Here is a 26,755-nt window from a genome sequence, read left to right as displayed (position 1 = left end):
AAACATAAAATGTAGTAGAAGAGTTTAAAAAGTAGTAAGTCTTAAACCTCTTATATAAATAAACAAAAAACGATAATCAACAATCACAAACGCACAGTGCTATCTACAAACTCCTGCAGGGAGTACAGACACAATGATATTAAAAACTCCTTGAGTTTTATACTTAATTTTTTAATGTTCTCTATTGCCTGTAATTCTAAAGGCAGCATTGTGAAGTATTTTCTTCCCATGTAGTGCGTCTTTTTCTTGAAAAATTCTAACCTATGTCTTTCCGTTATCCTCCCAAATCTAGTATTGTACCCCATGAGTCTCATTCCGTAGCTCTTCTACAGGGTAATTCCTAACATACATGATAACATCAAATACCGTACATATTGCCCGTAAACTGTAAGAATGCCAAGCTGCGAAAAAACCAGTTTTACAGAGTCCATTCTTTTTAGATTCACCATTATTCTGAGTGCTTTTTTCTGTTGAATGAGAATTCTATCAAGATTGCTTTTGGTCGTGGCTCCGTAGATGCATAAACCATAGGCCAGATGGGAGTGTACCAGTGAATGATAAGGCGTTTTCATAGTTGGAAGACTGCATTTTCTTCATATACAACTCAAAGATCTTCTAAATCAACAACCACTCTTAGGCCAGCTACACACATCGATTTTTGTTCGTACGATTTTTGCCGTCTTATAAATTCTATCAGATTAAACAGATGATTTCAAACAGATTATGTTTGTCAAGTTCCGTTTAATCCAATAGAATTCATAAGGACGGCAAAAAATCGTACGAACAAAAATCGATGTGTGTGTGGCTTGCCTTATTTGATAAGATACATGAATGCCATCAAACTATTGAACAATAAACTTCGACTCATAGAATCTCTAAAACATTGATTCCAAAACAAAAGAATTCAGAATTTAGAATCAAGGATGTGCGAGAGTTTTTGCCTCCTGCGATTTGGACTATTGTATTAAATCTTGTACTGACTCACTCAATCTGCTTTTTTTAAAGTGTTCATTCACACACTTACAAATTTCAAGTTATTTATTTATACGTGGATACAATATAACAAATCATATAAATATGATTGGGAAGGAACAACAGGCTTGGCCCAAAACCGTTATAACACCGAGGACTCAGTATAAGATTTTCGTACGTGTGACGTCTCCATCTGGGGCATTACTCAAATATTTTTCTCGAAACCCCCTTATGGAGCGTTACACAATCATTTTGTTATGGAGAAGAAGGGAAGAAAAACTGTGTCTCCTCAACTCAATCCAATTGAAATATGTTCTCCAATTGGAGGTGACGAGCAGGCTTAATTCACTTTAGCACTTTGAATCATTCAAACATGAACATCAAGTCATTGTATCAAACAGAATGTATCACGTCAAGTGCGTATTATATCAAATTCACCTAATTGATAGAGTCAACTAAGGCTCGGTTGCATAAAAACCTGTTGAATTTTAACCGTTATTAGATGCCACGAGATACAATTTTATTTCAATAAAGCTTTCTCTGATTTGTTCTCGTGAAATTTGATCAAGAGCTTTTGTGCAACCGGGTTCAAGCATTTAGGCTCAACTCACACACACTACCTCGACTCGAATCGTACGACTCCAGTCTCTCGACCTTACGACTTTCTTGCTCATTGTCACTACTTCAGTTCCATACTACTCTATTTTCTAACCATACTCTATTAAAAATATAAGATCCAATTCGTCACTAATTTTCATGTAACAAATTTTATAATAATTACTATGAACATATTGTCTCAACTAATTCATAATATTGTCTTATCTAAAATGATAAAACATCACTTTCATGGAACATAACCTCACTTTCATTAAAAATGCACGGTACTACGCAACTCAAGTCGAGGCTCGACCAACACGTCGAGTCGACGCTCGATTCATCCTCACAGTCGTGAGGTCACGGAGACTAGAATCGACTGGTCTGAGTGTCACCATTTGAAAACACATGCTGCGTCGAGAAGAGACTAGAGTCGCAGTCTCTTCTCGACTTGAGTCGCGTAAGTGTGAGTTGAGCCTTAATGTAGATGTTATTTTATGCAATTCATTCTACTCAATTCTACGCATATTTTCTAGATCTAAGTCAAACTAAACTGATTCATTTATCCAATTTACACAATAAAGAGTATATCAATCCATCTATTACAGTAGTAGTAAGACAGGGTGAAATGGCCACAAGAGTATTATCTACCAAGAACAATATAATGGTTAAGTGTTAACTTACGGCGGGATCGAGAGATATGATTCGCACAGTTTCATCAGCCAATCCAACGGCCAGAAATCGGGACATCTGCTCTCCCGAGGGAGCATTACCCAACGCCATACAAAGAACATCACTCTCCATTTCCTTATGCTTGTCGTATTCTTTCAGTAATCCAGACTGAAACAAAATAACATATTCAGAAAAAATACCAAAACACGCTTTATCGTCAGTATCGAATTTCTATTTTTATTCTCATCTATTGAATACATGGATTAAAACTAATAATAGTTATTAGTATGAGAAGTATTTTAATAATGGAAATCCTAATTCACAATTTGTTTTGTTTGACTTGGGCCCGGTTGCACAAAGGCATGTTGAATGTCAATCATGATTAAATGCCACGAGAACTAATCACAGATAAGCCTTCTTTTAAAAAAAGCCATCTCTGATTAGTTCTCGTGGCATTTAATCGACATTAAAATTCAAGAGAATTTTGCGAAACCTTAGACTTGAAGTTGACTTATTAAGTTCCATACTATGAACATATTGATTTTCACTAGAAATTATAAATGAAAATGTATCATAAGTGTGATTAAGAACATTATGATTAGTATAGGCATGATAGATCAGCGGTGATCACAGTAAGGCTAGGAGCACACCAGTTAGTCAAGACAAGAATAATCAGACACGTTTAGTCACAATACTTCACATTGTTGCTTATGACACAACTCACACTGATTAGTCATTACAGTTAGACATGTCTTCATAAGCAACTATGCATGTCTTGTCTTGACTAAATGGTGTGCGCCTAGCCTTATCATGACACAACAATGTAAGAAGACTGTGCATGGCAAGCATGTTCTACAGTTAGTAACCAGCTCAAGAATGAAAATATATCGAAATGTGACTCCTTGATTCACTCCGACCATCTATAAAGCATGGCAGGAGGCGACAAGCAGACTCATTTACTTTAGCACCAATAATGACGACTGTAGTATGATTAAAACAGCCGAATTAATCAAAAGTGCACAAACTAAAATGTAGGTTATCATATTGATTAATTTCAATATCCAAAAAAATACAAGCACACAAATAAACTGATGAGAGTTATTTGTCATGAGTGTTGAAACCGTGATGACTCATCTGTATTTAAATTTCATTTGTGAATAAAATTACAGATCGTATACAATATGATCATATGACTGTGATACAACAACAGGCTTGGCCCGAACCTATTTTTCTCCCAAAATTTCCTAGGAAATAAAATCACAGAGCAATAAAGATCATAACAAGATATGCCATGGTATAGGGCGTTTATGTTCCAAATTGCACTGTCAACTAAAGCCGATAGTCCAAGTAGTTCTTTTTCGTGAAGTTATGCTGACGCTGGAAGTTTCTCATAGGCCTACTGTTCCATTCTCAGATTCTCGCCCGGATAGAACAGTAATGATAGCCATTAGTCGACAGTAATAGGCTTGAGCTAACAAAAATCGGCTTGAAATTTGGAAGGTAAACGACCCATACAATGGGATATCTTCTTATGTTATATTTTATCTATGATAAAATATGACGAAAATAGATTATGTCTATTTATGTAAATACTTTCAGGTATAACGTGCTTCGCAAGGGTTAATTAAAAACTTGGCCTACTGAAACTTACATCATTTGAAATAGGCCTATATCCTTGGTAAATCAAGAATCTATACGGCAAATTTCAAGTTAGTTGAGGCAATCAGTTGAGTAGTTTAGACATGATGATGTGACATTTTTTTATTTAGTAAAGAAGCATTTATTGATAAATTATTGATTATTTATCACAAATGACAATGTATTGCCAGGTCTTGCAAGACCCATTGCATACTAGCACTACATTATAATGGAATTATAATGTGAATTTTCCATCCCGTACGTGGTGTATAAGCAAATTCTTTCCATTATTATATAGATTAAAAATCAACCAACGACGTGATGATGCGTCATTCGTTAATTTTCTATCCCGTACGTGTATAAGCCAATTCTTTCCTTCATTATGTAAATCAACCAACAATTGAAAGTGGGAAATATTTTGAAACATTGAATAACTTTCACTAATATGTTGAGAGAAATAGAATGTAAGCTTACAGGATCCATTTCGAAGTAGACCAGTTCTCCTCCGGTTAAAGCAATGACCACTTGTCGCTGGTTAACCGCACACTTGACAATCTGCTTCTTGCTGGGTACCTTCCAGTCCTGCAGTCGCTTGTCCTTGTCAGACCGGATGTGTCTCACTCCGTCTGGGTACACCTGTTCAATCAACAACAAATCATATTAATATCATGAAAAAAATAAAAGTAAAAACATTTAAATATGATGAAACCTGAGCATACAGAATCAAGAAAAATATGTTCAGGTATAAATTAGTATCCATATACCTGCAGACAAAAGCTTGATAATATTTGAATGCTTCCAATGTGAACAATTATCTATTTATATACCAAAACAAAATAGAAATATGATCCTTAAACGAAGAGATCTGGAGGAATATACAGTGGAAGGATGAATTTACAGTGAATAATAACGTTTCTATGTATAACCTGAGAGTTAAATCTCATAACATTTATAATATTAACTAATCAGATTTGACAATAGTGCGAAGACAATTGGGGTATCTTAACTCAAAAATAATAAATATCATGCCAAATGCATTGTCAGAATCTCTTTCTAATAGGGGTAGACAGAGGATGGAACAGATAAATAAGTGGGTGATACAAAAATTTTTCTTCGACATCAGTCAAATATTATAACTATTTATTGTTGAACTTCGATTTTTTGTAGCTTTGATTATTAGTAAATAAATTTTTATATTGTCTAAACAGCTGATACTCTCACTCAGCGGTCAGGGTTTTGCCCTTGCTGGGTGGTGCCATGTAATTGTAATTTATTTGTAAAATAGCATAATATTAATCTAGAATATTTCTTTTGTAAGTTTTTTTATTTTGTTTTTATGGGCAATAAAGATGTTAAAAAAAATATGTTGGAAAAAGTATGAAATCATGCATAAAGATAAACGAAAATGTTGAAAAGTTGAATGAAGATGAACTAAAATGTGTCTAAATATAAATCTAAGTACCCTTTTTAAATCATTTCGTCATGACATGTTTCGGCTACTAATGCCATATTTAACTCAGATTTATATTTTTATAAAAGTAGCCCTAAAGAAAAAATACAACAAAATGTGTCTCCTTGATTCACTCCGACCATCTATAAAGCATGGCAGGAGGCGACAAGCAGACTCATTTACTTTAGCACCAATGATGACGACTGTAGAATGATTAAAACAGCCGAATTAATCAAAAGTGCACACACTAAAATGTAGGTTTGAATATTGAACAATTCTTCATATCCAAAGAGAATCCAACTACACAATTAGACGAGCACACATAAATTTAAAGATTATCATATCAACTAAAAATGTTCATGTAAAAAAAATCCAAGCACACAAATAAAAGTAACAACTGACGAGAAAGTTAAGTGTCATAATTTTTGTAACAGTCATGACTCATGTGTAATTAGATATTATTTGTGACTAGCAGGTAGCCCATGCTCCAGAAGGGTTCACAAGTTATTATAGAATTTGATAAGAACTCAGACATTTTCTAGGATCACGAAATACACTATTTTTACTTTAAAAATCAACAATAATTGAGAAGTGGTACTGTAGAAGGAATGTATTACTTATGATTGTAGTGAAGACTGATATGGGCATAATGCCTGTAGTCTTTTTTTTGTGTAGTTGAGAAGTTGATATTGTGGTAATTATTCATATTGAATGAAAAAGACTAAGACATTGTCAAAAAACCACTAATTTCTTAGTATTTTTCATTCAAAGCCTGTAGTCTTCTTTGTTTTTGTGATAAATAATGTTCATTGTTCAAATGTAGTAACCTGATGTAGTATAAATAGCTCTGTTGCCTCAGAAGTAATATTTTCGCCAAATAATATCAGATGAAACACGGAATACATAAATCATCATTAGCAACATGAAACTATTCTCTGTCTTGCCACTACATCTTTAGAGGATAGCTGCTGATACTAGTATATATGATGTAATATTAACTATTCATTCTTGTTACGATAAATCAATCAAATTTCATCCATCGTGAAAATACAGAGTGATTATAAAAGAACTTTACAACTTTGAAAGCACATAAATATTTATTGAAATTAAATTACTTACAGAATTGAGAAAGGTGTAATTTTGTTACAAAACACTTCAAGTTTAAGGTGTGGGTGTTATTTTGGTTCGATGTGACAGCCGTTGGTAATGCGACTTACATCCCACAGATGAAAGATTTCTTGCCTCACTCGTACCAGCATATTAGGCTTAAGTTGTGCAACCGTAGCGATCCGATTTCGGAGGTCATTAAGATTGTCTGGTAGAGGCGGAACAGAAACCTTATCCTTAATGAAATCCCACAGGAAGAAATCCATTGGTGTTAAATCCATCGCTCCAGTGAGCATGGTAGCCATTCAATTGGCCCTGCATGGTAAATCCAGCGAAGTTGAAAGCAGAATTCCAAAACTAAAACTTCTCCGTGGAAATGAGCTGGTGCACCGTCATGCTGAACAAGATGAACAAGTGTCCTTTTACTTTCAGCATGACGGTGCACCAGCTCATTTCCATGGAGAAGTTTTGGATTTTCTAGACATTCGCTTTCAACTCCGCTGGATTGGCCGTGCAGGGCCAATTGCATGGCCACCTCGCCCACTGGATTAAACACTGATGGATTTCTTCCTGTGGGGTTTATTAAGGATAAGGTTTATGTTCCACCTCTACCAGACAATCTTAATGACCTCCGAAATCGGATCACATTCGGATCGCTGCGGTTGCACAAGTTACGCCTGATATGCTGGTACGAGTGTGGCAAGAAATCGACTATCGGTGGGATGTATGTCGCATTACCAACGGCTGTCACATCGAACCAAAATAACACCCACACCTTAAACTTGAAGTGTTTTGTAACAAAATTACACCTTTCTCAATTCTGTAAGTAATTTCAATAAATATTTATGTGCTTTCAAAGTTGTAAAGTTCTTTTATAATCACCCTGTATATTTTTCATAATTGAAATATGATAGTTTTTTCTTTGTTAAAAAGCCATCGATATTTAGCTACTTCTACATTGTTAAAAAAACACTTTAAACTTGATGCACCATTAATCCATCAAGGATCAAGAGATTCATTTTTATAATTGAGATTGAATATTTTGTTAATGAGGTCAATCATAATTCTAAATTCCTGAAAATCAATCTGGCAACAGTGCGGAGGTGGCAGAGGATAGCGCTATCTGCTTTGTCGAATGATAGACATCTCTATAAGATAGCTGATATTGGTATAATATTAGCCTTCCGACAGTCGCGCTGTTGTAAAAAGTACAACAGTGTCAGTTTTTTTGCTGCACAAAACTATTGAATGCGGTGGTGTCAGTGAATGATCACCTATGCATTCAAAACTTTCTCCCCATCACTCCACTGAGTTGCAGTATCAACCGAGCAATGATTCAGTCTTTAGGTGCCATTTAGTCGCGACAGTGCATAAGATAGGGAAAGACTGTATACGGGGACTGTAAACGAACCAATAACGCAGAATTGATGGCTTTGCTTGATGTACCTTATTGAGCTAAGAAATGGTAATCATCCAAATGTTCATAGGCGTAAAATAATCCAAGAAAATGGAAAAGTAATTATACAATTAATTGATATGTTTTGACAGTAAACAGAGAGAAAAATTGGATGTTGTAAAAAATACAACACGCGACTGCACGTGTAATTGAGTAGAGCGCAACTACCGAAAGGTTAACTGTTTATTCTTGTTGAGATAAATCAATCATATTTCATCCATCGTGAAAATATATTTTTCATAATTGAGATATGATAGTTTTTTCTTGTTAAAAAGCCATCGATATTTAGCTACTTCTACATTGTTAAAAAAACACTTTAAACTTGATGTACCATTAATTCATCAAGGATCAAGAGATTCATTTTTATAATTGAGATTGAATATTTTGTTAATGAGGTCAACCATAATTCTAAATTCTTGAAAATCAATCTGGGAACAGTGTGGAGGTGGCAGAGGATAGCGCTATCTGCTTTGTCGAATGATAGACATCTATAGAAGATAGCTAATACTGATGTAATATTAACTGTTCATTCTTGTTAAGATAAATCAATCATATTAATAAGTACAGTATGAAAACTTGTAGTACCCTTTATTATTTAAAATTTGTAAAAAAAGTAGCCCATTCAAGTGGAGTGTTTTCATCAATCATATATTTCATCCATCGTGAAAATATATATTTCATAATTTATTGAGACATGATCGTTTTTCCTACATTGCTAAAAAAACTATCGATATTTAGTTACTTCTACATTGTTGAAAAACAATCTGGCAACGTTGTGGATCTAGAAAAGGATAGCGCTATCTGCTTTGACGAATGATAGACAAGGATATCAACACCAATGTTAATAAAATACTGCTATTATAGCGTGTGGACCTCACTATTATAGCATGCCTGTCGTTTCCAAATTTTCATTGTGAAATTGTAAATAGGATGTTTAGTTTTGTGAATGAAAAACGAGACTACCAACCTGAACGGCAGCATCGGTGCCCAGAGCGGAACACGACAGGGTCGGCGTGATCCCGAGGAACCCAGAGTCTGCCACTTCCTCGACCGTCTCTCCAATCGACAACACCAGGGTGGCATTCACGAACGACACTATAATGTACGCATCGAACTTCTCTGCAACACACACATTCTTTCTAATCAAAAACTGGTTGTTATTGATCAACTATTCACCTATAAATATTGATAATTCAACAACTTGTGGGACCCGACTCCGGTTGAATGACATTTATAAAGGCGAAAGCTTAAAATGTAAAGGACATTTCACAAAATATACAACGGTGGTCCCCGTTTGAATAGCGTTTATGAGGGAATTATTTATATTTTCATATTGCTTTTATCGGCAGAGAGATCCTTTTGGATGTTCTACCTTACCTTATTACCCAACGTCATTTCCTATCAACACTCAAGTTTATTATGAGAAAATAATAAAGGGACGTTTACATTGGTTAAGTCTACCCAAATTCAAGTTTGTATAGGATGGATGTATTTTGCCAAATTGAGTCAAGTTCCCGAACTTAAATCCACTATACCAATGTAAACCCTTCAAGTTTAGTTAATTCAAGTAGATGTTAAACATGTTTGTCTTCTGGATTCAACTTGAATCTTGAAGGTACAATCCAACCTACAAATATGAAATGAGATAAAAACAGTGTTGTCAGTCAATGTTAAATGTATAAAAACAACTAAATAGAAAAGTATTAAGCAAGAAAGGCATGAAAAGTGAGTGAGAAGAAACTGTGGTGATGCAACCATAGCAACCGTTATGTATTCAGTTAGTTGATTCCTCCTTTTCAACCATTCATATTCAGAAGCCTACATTTCTGAAAATGTCTCTATTTCTATTAAAGAAGCCTTTGAGATTAATTAGATTTTTAAATTGGAAACATGAATTCAAGTAAACTTGACTAATGTAAACCCTACTTAATGAGGTGGAAGCTTAAAATGGAGACATTTTACTAAATATATGAAACTTGAAGCATTAAATGGGATACAAGGATTAATCTCGCTCAAGGTGGGCCGTCCACTAGAACAGTTTTCGTCCGAACTAGTATCGGCCGAAAACTACCGACCGATCCCCCAACATAGAAAGGAATAGATGCTCGATCATTGCAACAGGTTCATACGGCTGTGCACGGCCGTCTCCGGCCGATCAATCTTTCGATCCGAATTGAATGGGATTATCCGGCTCTATTCGACCGAACCAACTAGTCGAGCTGAGACAATAAAGTGTTCCTAACCTACAATTGTTTTACAGTCTTGTTTGTTTTTTTAAAGTTGTTCTGTTTTATAAAGTCGTAACTATGGACAATGAAAAGTTGATAAGTTTGGTTCAAGAGCATGTTCCATTGTGGGTTATGCGAGACAAAAGATATCATTGTCGTGATGTTCAAAGGAATCTGTGGACAAAGATTGCTGAACAAATAGGATCTTAAGATAAGATTATTATAATGAATAACTAATTTAGTGGATATTTGTTTATTCAGTTTTCAAAATCTCAATATAATCATTGCTAAATTTTGTTGGCTATGATAGTAGTTAATTCAATAATTGACAACCAGCCTACTACTGAACTAGACTGACGAAAACTGTTCCAATGGACGACCATATTCGGCCGAATTAACGGCCGGCAGATTCGTCCGATCCAACGGCCGAACAGATCGGTTCAATACGGTTCCAGTGGACGGTTACCCTAAACCTAGTTTTCGTTTTGGTAAAATCGGACCGAAGAAAAACTAGAGGGTCCCGAAATTAACATATAAGAACTGGAGCCCGCGAAATATAACCTGACACTCAACACAGTGAAAGAGTAACAGGAATGGGAAAGTCTATCTTTAGTGATAGCAGCTTTATTGATTGTTTATCACAAATGACAATGTATTGTCAGGTCTTGCAAGACCCTTTGCATACTAGCACTACATTATAATGGAAACAAATGAAAGAATAAACGTATTCAGAACAGAAAATAAATATGTAGACGAGTTGATAACTTCTAGAAACAAAGAGTTTTGTTTCTCTCTGACTCATCTTCCGCTCTCACTCTGCCTGAAGACGGTCAGTGAAGCAATTGTTCGAAACAAGACTACCGGCTTCCCCAGAACAAACTGATCCATCTCTCACCCCCACCTTAAAAAATACCTCATCGATCTCATTTAGTGGAAGCCTCAGTATTGTAATTTTATACCTAGCTGCCTCTACTCAACATACATTTATTTATTTATATGGCTTTTATTGACAGAGAGATCTATCTGTATATCACACATCTTCACTCAAATCAGCATATATGTGTAGTGCTATAGCCTGTAATCCACTTACCAGAATCATGATTCATAAAATTTCAATTGCCATGTGATTCTTACAAGTATATATTATACCATCAGTACTGCAGGACACCTATTATCTCTCATTACTGTATTCAGAAGGTGTTGCTATCATCATATGGTATGATTTTCAACCATGACATCATAATAAGTCATTATTTTATGATAAACTACTGTGAAATGAAATGATACTGATTGACTCGTTATATTAAATCAAATAGTCATACTGATTTCATCTCCAAATAGCGTGTTATATATTGATAATTTTCATAATGAACAACACTTTAATGATAACAATTTGTAATATTCATGAACTTATCCTATAATATTAAGCGAACAATTCTGTATATCTGTTGATATTTTTATTATTGGTTATTCATGTTCAAAGGATCTCGAAAACGGCTTTAACGATTTTCAGGAAATTTGGAACATAGTAGAGGTTTATGATATAAAAATTCGATTGCACTAGGTCTCATCCTTGGGAAAACTCGCTGAACGACATTAAAAGGATAATTCATCCTTGGCTGTAACAGCTGCGACTTTCGTCGTCTGTTGATGGTAAAAAGTGAGCGAGTGATTCTGTAGAAAATCAAAACATCGCATCCCCGAAATTCATAAGCTGAATTATAACCAGCTGTAAAATATAAACACGATCATTTTAGAGAATTGTGTTCTGTTTAACAATAAATGAAAATAACGAGCGATGCTCGGTGCCCCGATATTCAAGCATTAAAAAGGAAACGTTAGTGAAATTCTGATAGCTTCAGTTGAATTTCAAGTTAGCAAGTTTCTCATCATAACAGTTCACTCGTCAATCTAATAAAAATATTTTAATCTCTTCTTCCCCAACGTTGATTTGTTACAAAGAGACCGTTAGCCATGAACTGGATAATAATGTGCATTAAGATTAGTTTCAATTTCATAAGAAATAACTAACATTGTTTCACCACCATAAGGAATCTATTGTTCTGGTAAATCCTTCCAAACAATGACTCCATCTCACTTATTTTACCTTTTACTTGATTAAAATACTTTAAATTCGTCTTAAAAATGAATACTCAAGTCATTTCCCTGGTTTTTAGATGTACAGTATTCCAGCTACAATTATGTTATACCGTCGACACCACTTCCATTCACATGTGAGGATTCAAAACGCGAATCTATTACTACAGAAAAGTTTATAACTAGCGTACTGTAATATGAAAAAGTTTCAGAATATTATACAGAATGCAATCAATATGTCTATCGAAATTGTCCATCATTCCACATTCTACATAATCTTCACCCAAACACATACGTGGATCTATTTTCTTTATATGGGCCTGTTGGTGCTTTCCTGATATTATGAAATGTAAAATAAATGGATATATTTTTGTTTTGTAAAATTGTATTGACAATAAAGAAGATTCAAATCAAAATCATAATTATACCATTAATTATCTCCATTATACCATGGAGGTTCAAATTAGATTCGAAAAATTCTCGACTCGCTAAATTTAAATGAAGCTTCTTTGAAATCAATTTGAATTTTGTTTTCTATTTGTTTATATAATTTGTGTATCAAATATTTATAAATAGATATACCATCAGCACTGCAGGACACCGGTTATCACTCATGAAAGTAATCGGAAGGTGTTGATATCATCACTTGGTATGTTTTGCATGAGCAGAATCTAGTGGAAAACTATATTTTAATAAATTAATTCAGGTATAACAAAGCTATTATATCTATTCAAACGAGTAAAATAGCTCAATAATATGACTTTACACTAAATTTCAGTGCTGAATCAGCTTGTTTTTATAGAAGCAAGCTTTTCTACATTACTATTTCAATTATGATATTTATATATAGTATAATATTGAATCATATCATGTATATTATTCGAATTTGAATGGATATTAGGCTTAAATCGACGCAATATTATATTTAATTATGTTAATTATAATATTTATGTATAGTATAATATTGAATCATATCATGTATATTATTTGAATTTGATTGAATATTAGGCTTAAATCGACTCCCTATATTCATGTAGATTGAACAAAATAATAGTATTCACTCGCTTACTTATTTAGGAAATTGAGTTATCAAAATTGAATAAGATTACTAACATATTGTCCATCATTCCCATAATTAATATTAATTCATTTGAATGAATATTAGGCTCAAATCGACCCCCCTATATTCATGTAGTTATTATCAAAATTGAATAAGATTACTAACATATTGTCCATCATTCCCTTAATTAATATTCATTCATTTGAATGAATATTAGGCAATATTCTCTGAATAAATAGTATTCACTCGCTTACTTTTTCAGGAAAATTTAGAGATTATCAAAATTGAATAAGATAACTAACACATTGTCCATCATTCCCCATTCTACATAATCTTCACCCAAACACATACTTGGATCTATTTTCTTTATATATATAGGTTTTATATAGGTCTGTTGGTGTTTTCCTGATATTATTATTATTAAATGTAAAATAAATGGGTCCTCAACATAATAGACAAGATTGAAAGTTTGGTATTGACATCAAAAGCAATTCATGTTCCGGCAGTTGAGAGGTTGCTCTGATACCTACCTATCGTATGTTATGAATAAATCTTATACAATCGCTACATCATAATAGACACAATCTTGAATAAATCTCAACATAATAGACAAGATTGAAAGTTTGGTATTGACATCAAAAGCAATTCATGTTCCGGCAGTTGAGAGGTTGCCCTGATACCTACCTATCCATTACAATAGGAGCAGATGAGTAGAATAAGTCATCAGTGATCATCGCCCTCTTGTATCTTCCGTCTCCGTCCATTCTAGAAAAGAAAAACAGACTGGTGTTTGATAGATGATAGAGGTTCCATCTAACACCAGCTGTAACATTAGTATTGCTGTTTACTTCAAGCACCTATATGTCAAAACAAACAGTGATGCAAATAATTCGAGTCCAAAATCAAGACTTGAAGGATGAAAAAAATAGAATCTTTACAAACATGAAGCTTTTAATAGCAGGAAATCTTGATGGATGGAAAATAAAATTTGAATTTCTTATAAGAGTTGTAAGATATGTTTCACTCAACAATATCTAAGACCAAATCTGTCAGGTGCAGTACAATTTATAAATAGAGGCTGCAACAGTGACTTTCATTATGGTACTATAATTCAACTATTGGAAATTTTCCATTTACAACACGGTGACAATATTCAACAACGATAAAAATATTGTCAGATTAGTTTAAATAATCAGATACAACAGGTCGATTGAACAAAAGCTAGCAATTGCTAATTCTAAGTGCCGGTTGCACAAAAGCCTGTTAAATTTTAATCGTGATTGAATTCCACGAGAACCAATCAGAGAAGCCTTCTTTTCAAAAAAATCATTTGATTCTCAAGGAAATGCTAGAAGTCGGAACAGCTGTAAAATCGTATCAAAATTAATCAGAGCAGGTTGCACAAAAGCTTGTTAACCTTTAATCGTGATTGAATTCCACGAGAACCAATCAGAGAAGCCTTCTTTTCAAAAAGCATTAATTTGATTTTCAAGCAAATGCTAGAAGTCGGAACAGCTGTAAAATCGTATCAGAATTAATCAGAGCAGGTTGCACAAAAGTTTGTTAACCTTTAATCATGATTGAATTCCATGAGAACCAATCAGAGAAGCCTTTCTTCAAAAAGCCTTAATTTGATTTTCAAGCAAATGCTAGGAGTCGAAACAGCTGTACAATCGTATCAGAATAGCTAGAACTAATGACTAGTTGTTAGTCACTAGATTCTAGCTTTTATTCAATCGGCGTTGTAAGCTTGAAGCAGACTACACGTTGAATTAATAGCATCACTGTTCATTTTGACCCTAATTTGGAGCTCACCAAGCCAACCAAAATTCGAGCTAAGCAGACTTACTCACCTTGGATTCGTTAACCCGATAACTCATAACAGAATATCTTAAGACGGATTCCCACAGATCACTATCATGGCACCACACGACAGGGCAGTAATCTCTCAGCCAATCGAAGAGCTTCTTGCCCAGTCGTGTCGTGCCGTGCTCTTCGATTGGCTGTTCGAAGGAAGCTCTTTAATTGGCTGATTGGCTGTTCGAAGGAAGCTCTCCAATTGGCTGATTATTTGAGAATCAGCAAACCGAAGAAGTGCTTCCAGCATGTCGATGAGCACTTTTTCATATCAGGATAGTTTACGCTACGTCTAGATTTGACGTCATTAATGTTCAACGAATATTTATCTATCTAGATGTAAATATTATATTAATTATATCGATTTGATCAATTTCATTATTACAATCAACAATCTATAACTGATGTTCCTGTATGTATAAGCTTATTAGCTATCTATAACCGCGTTAATAATGCTATTCACCAGTACTTTACAAGAATTTGAAGACAAATTAAGGGCACACGAAGTGGAAACAACATGCAAATATAATCAGCTTCAATCTGAACTAATTTTTCTGTGTTTGTCAAACCTTACACTTTAATATTTTTTTCACAAAATATGTGAGTTATCTTCTTGCATTTAATTTTAAACAAAATAGGCCTACATGTTCATAGATATCGGGATGTAGTCGACAGTTACTAGCTTGGAGCAGAGGCAGAGATGTAAAATTTGCTAAATAATTTCGTAGTTTTTGTCCTTTGAAAGTTCAGGACTGTTCTAAATCAGGACTGAAGTACCGTTTCCTCAAGTTAAAAATTGTCAAATGTAATCAAAAAAATCTGAACAATTAATTATAATAATACCAAGAACAAATCGATACATCGATAATCAATATGCATCTCCATAGATTTGTATTCGTTGAACGATGACGTCAGATCCAGACGTAGTGTAAACTACATCTGGATTGAAAAAAAATCACAATTAATTATAATAATACGAAGAACAAATCAATACATCGATAATCAATACATTTCCATAGATTTGTATTCGTTGAACGATGACGTCAAATCCAGACCCCAGACGTAGTGTAAACTATTCTGATATGAAAAAGTGCTCACCCTGCCTGTCGTGTCGTGCCGTCCCGGAACGGTAAGTGTGAAAACTGTCATTTGCGAGTGGTAAATACAATCAAGAATAAGTGAGGTTACGTATTTTTCCAAATATGAAATAAGTGCTTCAACTTTTAGAATGATAAATTTTAATGCTGTAACGCCATATCTCGGATAAGAATAAAATCTCACTTATATTCTCGGAAAGTTACACTTGGTGTTAACACTTGGTTAAAACTTGGTGTACCATTAATTCATCAAGAATCAAGGGATTCATAACACAAACTTCAAAAATATTTGTGTATATATGAGGATAGGTTGCGTTGGTTCAGTGAAGAAAACGCCAGTTCAAGTGCGCATTACAAACAGTAATAGAAAAATTTCAACTGAAAGAAAGAGAATACAAGCAGTTAACTTCCACCACAATGGTCTATTGTGAGGGTACACGTTATAATGGCAGTGAGGAAATATACCAGAACAGTGTTGACAATTCTCTGCATTGCCACTGCCTTCAATAGAGGATAGTTGAAACCATGACGATACATCTATTGTAATATTTTAAACTGTTCATTCTTGTTTAAAATGATGTATCATATTTTATTCGTCAATAAAATATACTTTTCAATGATTATATGATAAATTTGTATAATTGAGATTGAATATTTTGTTAATAAGGTCAATTATAATTCTAAATTCTTGAAAATCAATCTGGAAACAGTGCGGAGGTGTTAGAGGATAGCGCTATCTGCTTTGTCGAATGATAGACAAGGATAGCAGCACCAATGATAATCAAATACTGCCATTATAATGTGGAACTCACTATAGAGAAAACTTTTCAATTCACATTGAGCCCGTTCTGGGAACATAGAATGTGGTGAATTGTCCGATTCACAATCTACCAGGTAAAACGTTCCGCGTCCCATGGGAAGAATTTTGACAAATTCTGTACCAGAAACCAGTCCAGGTTCCTGCGTCACAGTCAAAGCCTGGTAAATTGTGACAGTTCAAACTTTCAGAGCTCTCATTGGTCGATTGAATTGAAGTCTGCTTGCTTCTCTGCGCATGCGCTGATAGCTTTTTTGTTTACCATAACATAGCCATAGAATAACCAACAAAATGATGTTTGATAACCATTCGTTAAATGAATTTTTCTCTATAGAAAATTTGAGAGGAATGGAATGAATGAAATGCACAATTTTCTAGACGGCAAGTTTGTAAAACAGCATTTTGTTCATTTACCCAGCTAGTAAACGACACATTTTGGTGTAAATAAACTTCATGAGTGCGCGCCAAAAGCTTAAACCAACGATTTTGAAATGGCGTTCCATGGGAACATTTTGCACTAGTCACGTGATTGAACAATTCACCACTGGAATTAGAACAATTTACCACTTTATCGTGTTCCCAGACCGTGCCCAATAGGTGTACTGAGCCTTAGGTCTAGAGAAAACTGCTCAATAAATTCACAATAGGTGAATTGAAAATAAAACAGGTGTACTCAAAACTGAGTCTAGAAAAAGCGTTGAAATCGACAATAGATGAGAACAAGTGTACTAACCATCAGCTCTTCGTTTGACAGTCCAGACAGCGTTCGGATTACCGGGAAGTTCCGAGACGGCCATTTCGGTCACCTCCAATCCGTGCCTGAGGACCCTGAGCGAGGATCTAGGACCCCTTCCGCACGCCATGTACAGCTGGGGACTGTCGTCTCTGTCGTCTTTTGCTATGTTAGACAAAGATAGAAACAGTTATTAGTGAGCTTTCTTGATAGGTTAGACAAAGATAGAAACAATATTATAGTGAAGTCCATGTTATAATGGTAGTGGAGAAAGATAGGAGAACAACGTTGCCGATCCTCAATCATGTAAATGCCTTCTATAGACGGTAGCTGATACAGGTTTATTGATGTAATAGCCTATTAACGGTTCATTCTCGTTCAAAATAATAAATTATTATTTATTAAGCAAGAAATAATATTTTTCAATAATTTCTTAATGAATTTTCATAATAAAAATGAAAAATTTTGTAAACTAATTATTAATTTGACATTGTTAAAAGACGATCTGGCAACAGAGCTAAGCGAGAAAGAGATAGCGCCATCCGCTTTGTTGGATGATAGACAAGGATTGCAATACCATTGCTAATCAAACACTGCCATTATAACGTGGACCTCATTATTGTAAGCTTCTAACATGATTAGAGCATATTGGATGCATTCGGTTCATAATGCAAATACTAAAATTGTAAAACCTAATCGCATAGTCTTGGATGAAACACGGATATGAAAAATGATCATCATGATTTGAGCATTATGCATAAAGTGGCTCTTATTATCACCTGCAGACCTTGAGAACACGAATAAGGGATAAGACATACGAAGCGTTTTATAGGCGAGTCGGCTGGACAGGAAGCTCTCCGATTGGCTGATTAGCAACTGATTCCCAAACGCAAACCCTATCAGCCAAACGGAAAGCAGACTTGACTGAAAAGCAAAAAAGGAAGAAATTTCCAGTAAGATTCATAAAATTTGTTCTCTCTTTTAACGTTTCTGAACTTTTTATGAGCGTTCGAATTGTTTGAACTCGACGAATGCATTTTTTTCAACTTTGAGTGCTCATAAGTTCAAAAACGTCAAAAAGAAACATTATATGAATCTCACTGGAAATTCCATTCTCTATCCAATCATACCCATAAAATTAGATTTTGAGAGATGATTTTGAGTATTGACGTTTTTCAAAAATATCGGGAAATCGATATATCCAGAAAACTGAGGTCGACACAAAAAATTCTTCTAGACATTTTTGTAGCAAATTAAATGTAGAATGTATGGTATTTGACTGTTCGGCTGTTAAACCTTTCGTGGGACATTCTGTATATTTGTTGATATTGTAGGTATCACAGATAGTTGTCGACTAATTTCTAAGGCCCGGTTTCACTAGGAACTAAACGCGCCGTTAGAGAAAGCGTAAACTATAGTTAGACCTTAACTGACAAAATTGGATCAATTCTCAATAAGATTGATTAAATGCGTTTTTTTCTCACTGTTCGTGAATGTTGGATCCCTTTTTCTTTTGATAGCTTTAGGCAACCCAACATCGACAGAATGGCTTAAAGGCATCCTGTAGCTTTTGAAATTTGATAAGGCCTAACTAAAACTATTATTTACAAGGAAAAAACGATTAATAGAAAAGTTATTAAAACACTATAGCCAAATTTAAATTTATTGAATTATACAACTAAAAAAACTGCACTATGAATATTATAAATCACTAAAATCTGTAGGCTAATCTCTACTCAATTAGGTAAACAAAAGTCGTAGTTTCGGAATCTAGTTGGATTTTCTAAGTTAGGTTTTACATGCTTACCTTAGACCAGTTATAGAATAGACACGCTGGGAAGTCTAGCCTCTGAAGCCAACATCTACTGCCATATCTCCAAATCGTGACGTCATCATCGAATAGAAAACTTTCAGATTGTGTCTTATTTCAGAAGGATGTAAATTATTATTCATAAAAATGATAAACTCCAGCTACGCTCCCGCTAAAATAGACACAATCTGCTATGGAAAACAATGTAAACAAACTCTACAGAAGTTTTCTATCTGATGCTGACGTCACGATTTGGAGATATGGCAGTAGATGTTGGCTTCATCGACTTTCAGTATGAATATACAATAGGCCGTGTCTATTCTATAACTGGTCTAAGATGCTTACAACGTGGAACAAGTGTCATGGCGGCTCACTGCCACCTTGATCCTCTCTAATCGTTCAATAATAACGTAGCATTAGTTTTCTTTGGTGAAATCAAATTTCTTAATCGTTCGTTAAAGTTATAGTTACATTTAATTGGAGATTACTAAACGAAGCGTTAACGTGAATTTGGTGAAACTCACCCTGAGTCAATATTACTTACTGAGGTTAGCCACATGGCAATCAAGTATGGGTGACAGCGAATCCAGCTCATCGACCGGAACAAGGTTTCTGAGAGCACGAGGTGCGAAGAAGAAGGTGTCACCCTCTTCAAGAGGCATAGCCGAGCTGAATTCCAACTCATCATCGTCGTCTCCAAGATGAGCTATCTGATACAAGTAGCTGAAAAAGAATTAATTAAAACTAATTAGCAGAGTAGAGCAGAACAAGATAGAAAATTATTGTGTTATCAGCTCAAGAATTCATCAGTTGTAGCTTTTACATCACAGGTTCTCAAATGAAACACGGATATAACAATGATACATCATTTGTTGATCTTAAAAAATCAGATGAAAAAATAAATAATTAACAGAGAAAAGGAGAACAAGATAGGAAAAGTTCATGTGTTATCAGCTAAACAATCCATCAGTTTTAGTATTTAGCCTACATCACAGCTTCTCAAATGAAACACGGTTACAACAACAATGATACATCATTTGGTGATCTTGAAAAAAATCAGATGAAAAATAATAAATTAACAGAGAGGAGAACAAGATACGAAAAGTTCTAGTGTTTCATCGGCTCAACAATCCATCAGTTTTAGTATTTACATCACAGCTTCTCAAATGAAACACGGATATAATAATGATACATCATTTTGTCTTGAAAAGATCAAATGAAAAATAATAACAAATTGACAGAGAGGAGGAGTCCAGGATACGAAAATTTTTAGTGTTTCATCGGCTCAACAATCCATCAGTTCTAGTATTTACATCACAGCTTCTCAAATGAAACACGGATATAATAATGATACATCATTTTGTCTTGAAAAGATCAGATGAAAAATAATAACAAATTGACAGAGAGGAGAACAAGATACGAAAAGTTCTAGTGTTTCATCGGCTCAACAATCCATCAGTTTTAGTATTTACATCACAGCTTCTCAAATGAAACACGGATATAATAATGATACATCATTTGGTGCCCTTGAAAGAAAACATTTTAAAATTTCATATGAAAATTTATTCATAATTAGCAGAGTGGAGTAGAATAAGATACGAAAATTCATATGATATTAGCTAAAGAGCCCATGAGTTGATAGCTTTTACATCACAGGTTCTCAAATGAAACACGGATATAATAATGATACATCATTTGGTGCTCTTTAAAAAAATATTTAAAAAGTCAGAAAAATTGATTGATTGCCTTTATTAAGGGCGGAGTTAGGACTCCAGATCCTCTCTGCCACACAACCCTGCTATATCTGATAAATCTGAGAATCTAAAGGTACAAATCTTAAGCGATGTCTCAAGCCACTAATAATAATAATAATATTCGAGTGACCTGGCTGGCTCAGGTCTGGTGTCTAGCCACTGACGGCTGTAGTCTATTACTGTACACAGTATTATTGTAGGCTATTGTCGACTGGTGATACTGTTATGGTAATACTGGTATTACTGTCTACAGTAATACACAGTAATAGACTACTGCCGTTAACACAGTGGCTAGAGTCCTCGCTTAGAATCTGAAACTTAAAGCTGTAGACCCATTCATCATCCTCTTACTACCCAAGCACAAGTCTAAACCTTTGGTGAGCATCACTTTCAAAAAAAGAGGGAGAAATTTGCTATTATTGCTTCAATTCATCAGCAGACAATAAAAAATTACTTGGCGGCTAACACTTAAGGATAATACTGAAAAATTTTGCTTTAATACTCAGAAATTCTATGAGAAACTCCTGAAAAGATGACCATAATTGAATATAGTAATGATCTCAAAATTCAGCTCAAATTAAAAATCATTGAATAATACTTGAAAGAGTAAGGAAGTGCCTATAATAAGTACAAACAAGTAGGTGAAACATATTTACAAAAATTATTATCAAAGATTCAACAAGATTTCTTAAGGTGCGTACAGATTTACGCGCCGCGAACATGAGCAATTCACTTTTAATCAGCTGATGCCAAGCTTTTTATATCTATATCTTACCGTTTCTGTAAAAATACAGATATAGTCGGCTGATTGAAAGTGAATTGCTCATGTTCGCGTATATCTGTAGGTACGCACCTTTACAAAAACAGTTCATCTTTCTTCACAAAAATCATCTACTAGGATAGAATGTATATAGAAGTTGGGAAGTGACTAAGATGAGTGCAAACAACTAGGTAAACAAATTTAGAAATATTCGTATCGCATATTCAACAAGATTCCTTATAAAAACAGTTTTCATTTCTCCACTAAAATAATCAACTAAAATTTATATACAAAATATATTACTTATTCATTAGATAATCAGCTACTTACTGATTTCCAGCTTCAGAAGCAACAAAAAGGAATCCAGTCTTCAAGACACACATGGCTGCAGCCACAGGAACCGTATCGAAGTATTTCAACTTGATTTCGGACACCATGCCAATCTCCGGATCGATTTCCAGTGTCACTTTGAAGATGTCCCCCTGCTCGGTTTGCACCAGGAAGAAGAACATCGATCGTGTCTTGTGAGTGGCCGAACACACGAAAATCATACCGCGCTCTGGATCGTCAAGGTCGTTCTGAAAACAAAAAATAAGCATTAATGAAAACAAATTATGAGAAATAAATTATTATATTGGCTTAATCAGCTTCCAGGTAGAGAGATTCTTTATAGCTCAAGAACCAATGAGGCTAATAAAATTGGAATACTACACTACTCAACACGAATGCAGAACCAGTCCAAATATTTATTTTTATTTTATTTATTTATTGTATAAAATACTATAATCATAATACAATTATGACATTGGAGGAAAAACTAGGCTAAGCCTGTACTATTTCTCTCCAAAAATTTTGATAAAATGTTAATGTTGTCCAAAAGATAAGGTTATATAGTCATACACTGCTTCGTCACTTGATTTTCGGTCCAGAAATGATGATTTAAAATTTTGAATTTTGAAGGTTGATTTTATACTCTAAATGAATCACAATAAATTAAAAACTTTAGAAATATTGCACTTATTTAAAAAATTTGAATACAAAATCAAAAACCTATTCACTATTTGTTATTCACAGCTTTATACAATATAACATTTCAAATAATTATATAGGATACCTATAGTCTATATAAATACAGTTTGGCCTATAATATTAGGTAATATTAGTTCAGTCTATTTCTAGTCACTATCTAAAGTACGTACATGCACACCTCAGTTTGTACCAGGAGCTTTATGGCCAAGTTATTTCTCAACATAATAGGAACACACTGTTTCCGTTTGCTCATTCTATAAAAATTACCTAAGCTCTATTTTTCGCTCTTTCTCACACACAATTAGCTAACATGTTTTCTGAGAAATCTGGCAACACTGTCTCCAAGGAAAATGCTGCATTTCGAGTTTTGTACAAACTAGAGTACGAGATCCCGATTGATCATACTAAGTAAATTAGCTATTTTGATGAGGGTTACTCGTATTTATCTAACAATTGAAAATTCAAACTACCTTTTTTCAAAAACTTAATTTATTACTCAAAACATGTTTCGAAACACTAATGCCGTTAAAGGGAAATGGCATCAATACGTCGAAACATGTAATAAAATGAAACTTCAAAAAATGGTACTTTCATTTTTTAATTTTCAAATAGGTAAATTAGTCCTACTACATATCGTGTGACTGTAAGGGTATGTTTATGTCGGAGCTGCGATTAATGATAAAAGCTGCGATTCTAGCAACGCGTAGATAATACCAACGTGCTTTCTAATAGGCCTGTTTATGTCGGAGCTGCGATGAAAATCGATCTTGGGTCCTGACCATCGATAAGAGCGTCGATAATGGCTCGGTCCATTTTCGAAGCTAGTATCGAGTTGTAGACTACAAAGTACAAACATGGACCAATATTTTTTCATGATTCGCGTGGATTTATATGTGGAGTTTCGTAAGCAAGTGACATTTTCTTTACTTTATTAAACTATTTCTTATTCAATTACAAAATTCTATCTCATTGTCAATGATAATAATGAAGCATAATATAGACCTTGATGTATGCATTTCAAGAATAAATTCAATTGTTTCTATTTTATTAAAGAATATAACTTTTTTGTATAAACCTACTCACCTTAATGTTAGCATTAATCGCTCCTCTGTCATGATAGGACTTATGTGATAATTATTCCAGTCCTTTTGGAGATTATTGGAAACTCTCGTCAAAATGTAGTCGAAAGTTTCTATTTACATTCTCATATAGTCAAAAAAATTTTTTGGATGCTGTCTTAAATCTTCATACAAATGATGATACTCCCCAAATACATTCCTCTCCACATTGATAGGATGTGCATAATATTCACGTTCTCTACAAACTAGTAAGTGATGCTTTACTGTATTCGATGCAAAAATAAAATCTTCATCAGAATCACTCATTATAGCATACACAAATTGGTTTTTCAATACATGAACTCACGAATCAAGCTTTAAGCACGACTGTCGGCATGAACAGTCGATAGAAGCTGAGCGCTACTCCCTACTAGCATCGCTTCTCTCATCGTTGCTAGGATCGTTTATCACAGCTCCGACATAAACGTACCCTAATGGGCCTTGATATCCAGTCAACAGTGTTACCATTGGACATCTCAATACTGAAAATACAATATTTCTTCCATTAACAAACTTGATTGGAATCTATTTTCAAATCCATATATTACTTTACTTCTGATATGTTACAAGAAAGCAGAGCATCCATCAATTGGCGGAACAGTTTATTAGATTGAACGAAACTAATATAAAAATTGAGACTAAAAATATTCTGCTCACCCTTCTCCTAGGAATGGGACACCTGACGTCATGCTGGTCTCCGAGATTCTTGTAGGTGAGATAGTTCTCGGAGCAGATGAGGACACCACTGGAGCTGTCATTGCCGCTTCCCGGCACCGATATCAGAAAGTTGGCGTGCTCCTCCAACGGTTCAGAGTACTTGCGAACCACGTTGTTGGCTCCCAGATCCAGCTCGTAGAAGGTGAGGGTCTGCTGGGTTTTGTGGACGGCTTCACCAGTTGTGTCTGTGTCGGCTTCCTACAAAATTCAAGAAAAATTGGTGTATAAGAAACTGGAAATCTATCAATAACTGTCTACCAGCAATTGACTACTGGCTACTATAGAGGGAACCAAGTTATTATGGCAGTGTTTGATTAGCAATATTGTTATCCTTGTCTGTCATTCAACAAAGCGGATAACGCTATCTCTCTCGCTTTGCTCTGTTGCCAGTTCGGCTCTCATCAATGTAGAATTAATAATTAACAAAATATTCCATCTTAATAATGAAAATTCATTATGAAATTATTGAAAAAAAAAGATTCCTTGCTTAATAAAATATAATTGATCAGTTTAAACGAGAATGAACAATTAGTATCACATTAATAAACCTGGATCAGCTACCCTCAAAGAAGGCATCGACAAGAATCTGTGAGGCCGCCATCCAAATAAATTGAGTTTTTAAATTTTGAATGAAAAAGACTAAGAAATTGTCAAAAAACCACTGATTTATTGATAATTAGAAAGACCGGTTTCGGTTATTACACCATTTTTAAATTTTGACACGTTCTATCCGGGGAACCAGGCTCTTTGATCATGATATTGGATATATAATCAAGCATGGCTCAGTCTTATTTGATTTTTCAAAACAAGTAGCCAAACAAATGATAGAGTTATTGAAGATAACTTTTGTTGAGTTCATTTACAGGAATAACCATGTAATAGGACGGGAGTGTCTCGATTAGAACAGGTTCCGTTTACACAAGGTCCTATTCTACAATGAAGCTGAAAACCTGGTCTAAACGCTCACCTGCTCACCTCGGCTGAACGAGACGGAATGCTGCGATTAACCCAGTACTTCAATTACACCAGGTGGTCTAAACGAAACCTGTTCTAAAAGTGACAGGGCTAAACTATACGGAATGCTTCGATTAACTCAGTAGTTCGATTACACCAGGTCCTGTTCTCGATTGGACCAGGTTTCGTTTAGACGACCTGGTGTAATCGAAGCATTCCGTCTCGTATAGCCGAGGTGTACATTTAGACCAGGTCCTGGTCTAATTGGAGAAGTCCAACCTGGGGTAATCGAACACCTAGACTACTCGAGCACCTGGACTAAACGAAATACACCCAATAGGACGTCTTACCTCATAATCAAGAAATTAGAAATTATAGAGCTTGTCCCCAATCAAGGCTGTGCAAAGGCTAAAAATGAACTTTCTACTCGTGATACTTTTCAGAGTTTTTCGATTTGTATATCATCAAGCTATCAAAATGGAAAAGTTTTCTCAGGAAAAAAAATTCTGATCATTACTTTTTGAGATATGAGCGCCCAAAAATTAAATTTTTGGGACAGAACATTCCAAATTCTGTAAGAGATAAATCAATGATATTTTGAGGATATTCTTCATGATATTGCTTATCTATTGAAACAAAAATTTTCTGAAAATATTAATTTTTAAGATAGTTATTCAATTTACTGAAAATAAACAGAAATAAATATTAGTTAGTTATTTTTGGTTAATTGAATAACTTTTTCAAAAATTGATATTTTCAGAAAATTTTTGTTTTACTAGATCAACAATACCATGAAGAATACCATGAAAATAGAAGTTGAGCCGAGCGCTCGGTG

General features: G+C 34.5%; 1 protein-coding gene across 1 annotated transcript in view; it reads right to left on the bottom strand.

Annotated features, from left to right (window-relative positions):
• Positions 1-26,755, bottom strand: part of LOC111053980 (splicing factor 3B subunit 3) — a 53,872-nt gene that overhangs the window by 18,765 nt on the left and 8,352 nt on the right. The window contains exons 4-10 of the mRNA XM_039429188.1: positions 24,907-25,164; positions 22,433-22,680; positions 20,133-20,311; positions 17,779-17,943; positions 8,857-9,008; positions 4,351-4,512; positions 2,251-2,406 (exon numbers count right to left, since the gene is read on the bottom strand). Of these exons, the coding sequence (XP_039285122.1) occupies positions 2,251-2,406; positions 4,351-4,512; positions 8,857-9,008; positions 17,779-17,943; positions 20,133-20,311; positions 22,433-22,680; positions 24,907-25,164 (1,320 nt within the window). The remainder of the gene's footprint in view (positions 1-2,250; positions 2,407-4,350; positions 4,513-8,856; positions 9,009-17,778; positions 17,944-20,132; positions 20,312-22,432; positions 22,681-24,906; positions 25,165-26,755) is intronic.

The sequence above is a fragment of the Nilaparvata lugens genome, chromosome 5 (genome assembly GCF_014356525.2).
Source record: "Nilaparvata lugens isolate BPH chromosome 5, ASM1435652v1, whole genome shotgun sequence".
Lineage (NCBI taxonomy): Eukaryota > Metazoa > Arthropoda > Insecta > Hemiptera > Delphacidae > Nilaparvata > Nilaparvata lugens.
The sequence above is the reverse complement of the archived record's forward strand: the minus strand, read 5'-3'. Positions and strand labels throughout refer to the sequence as shown.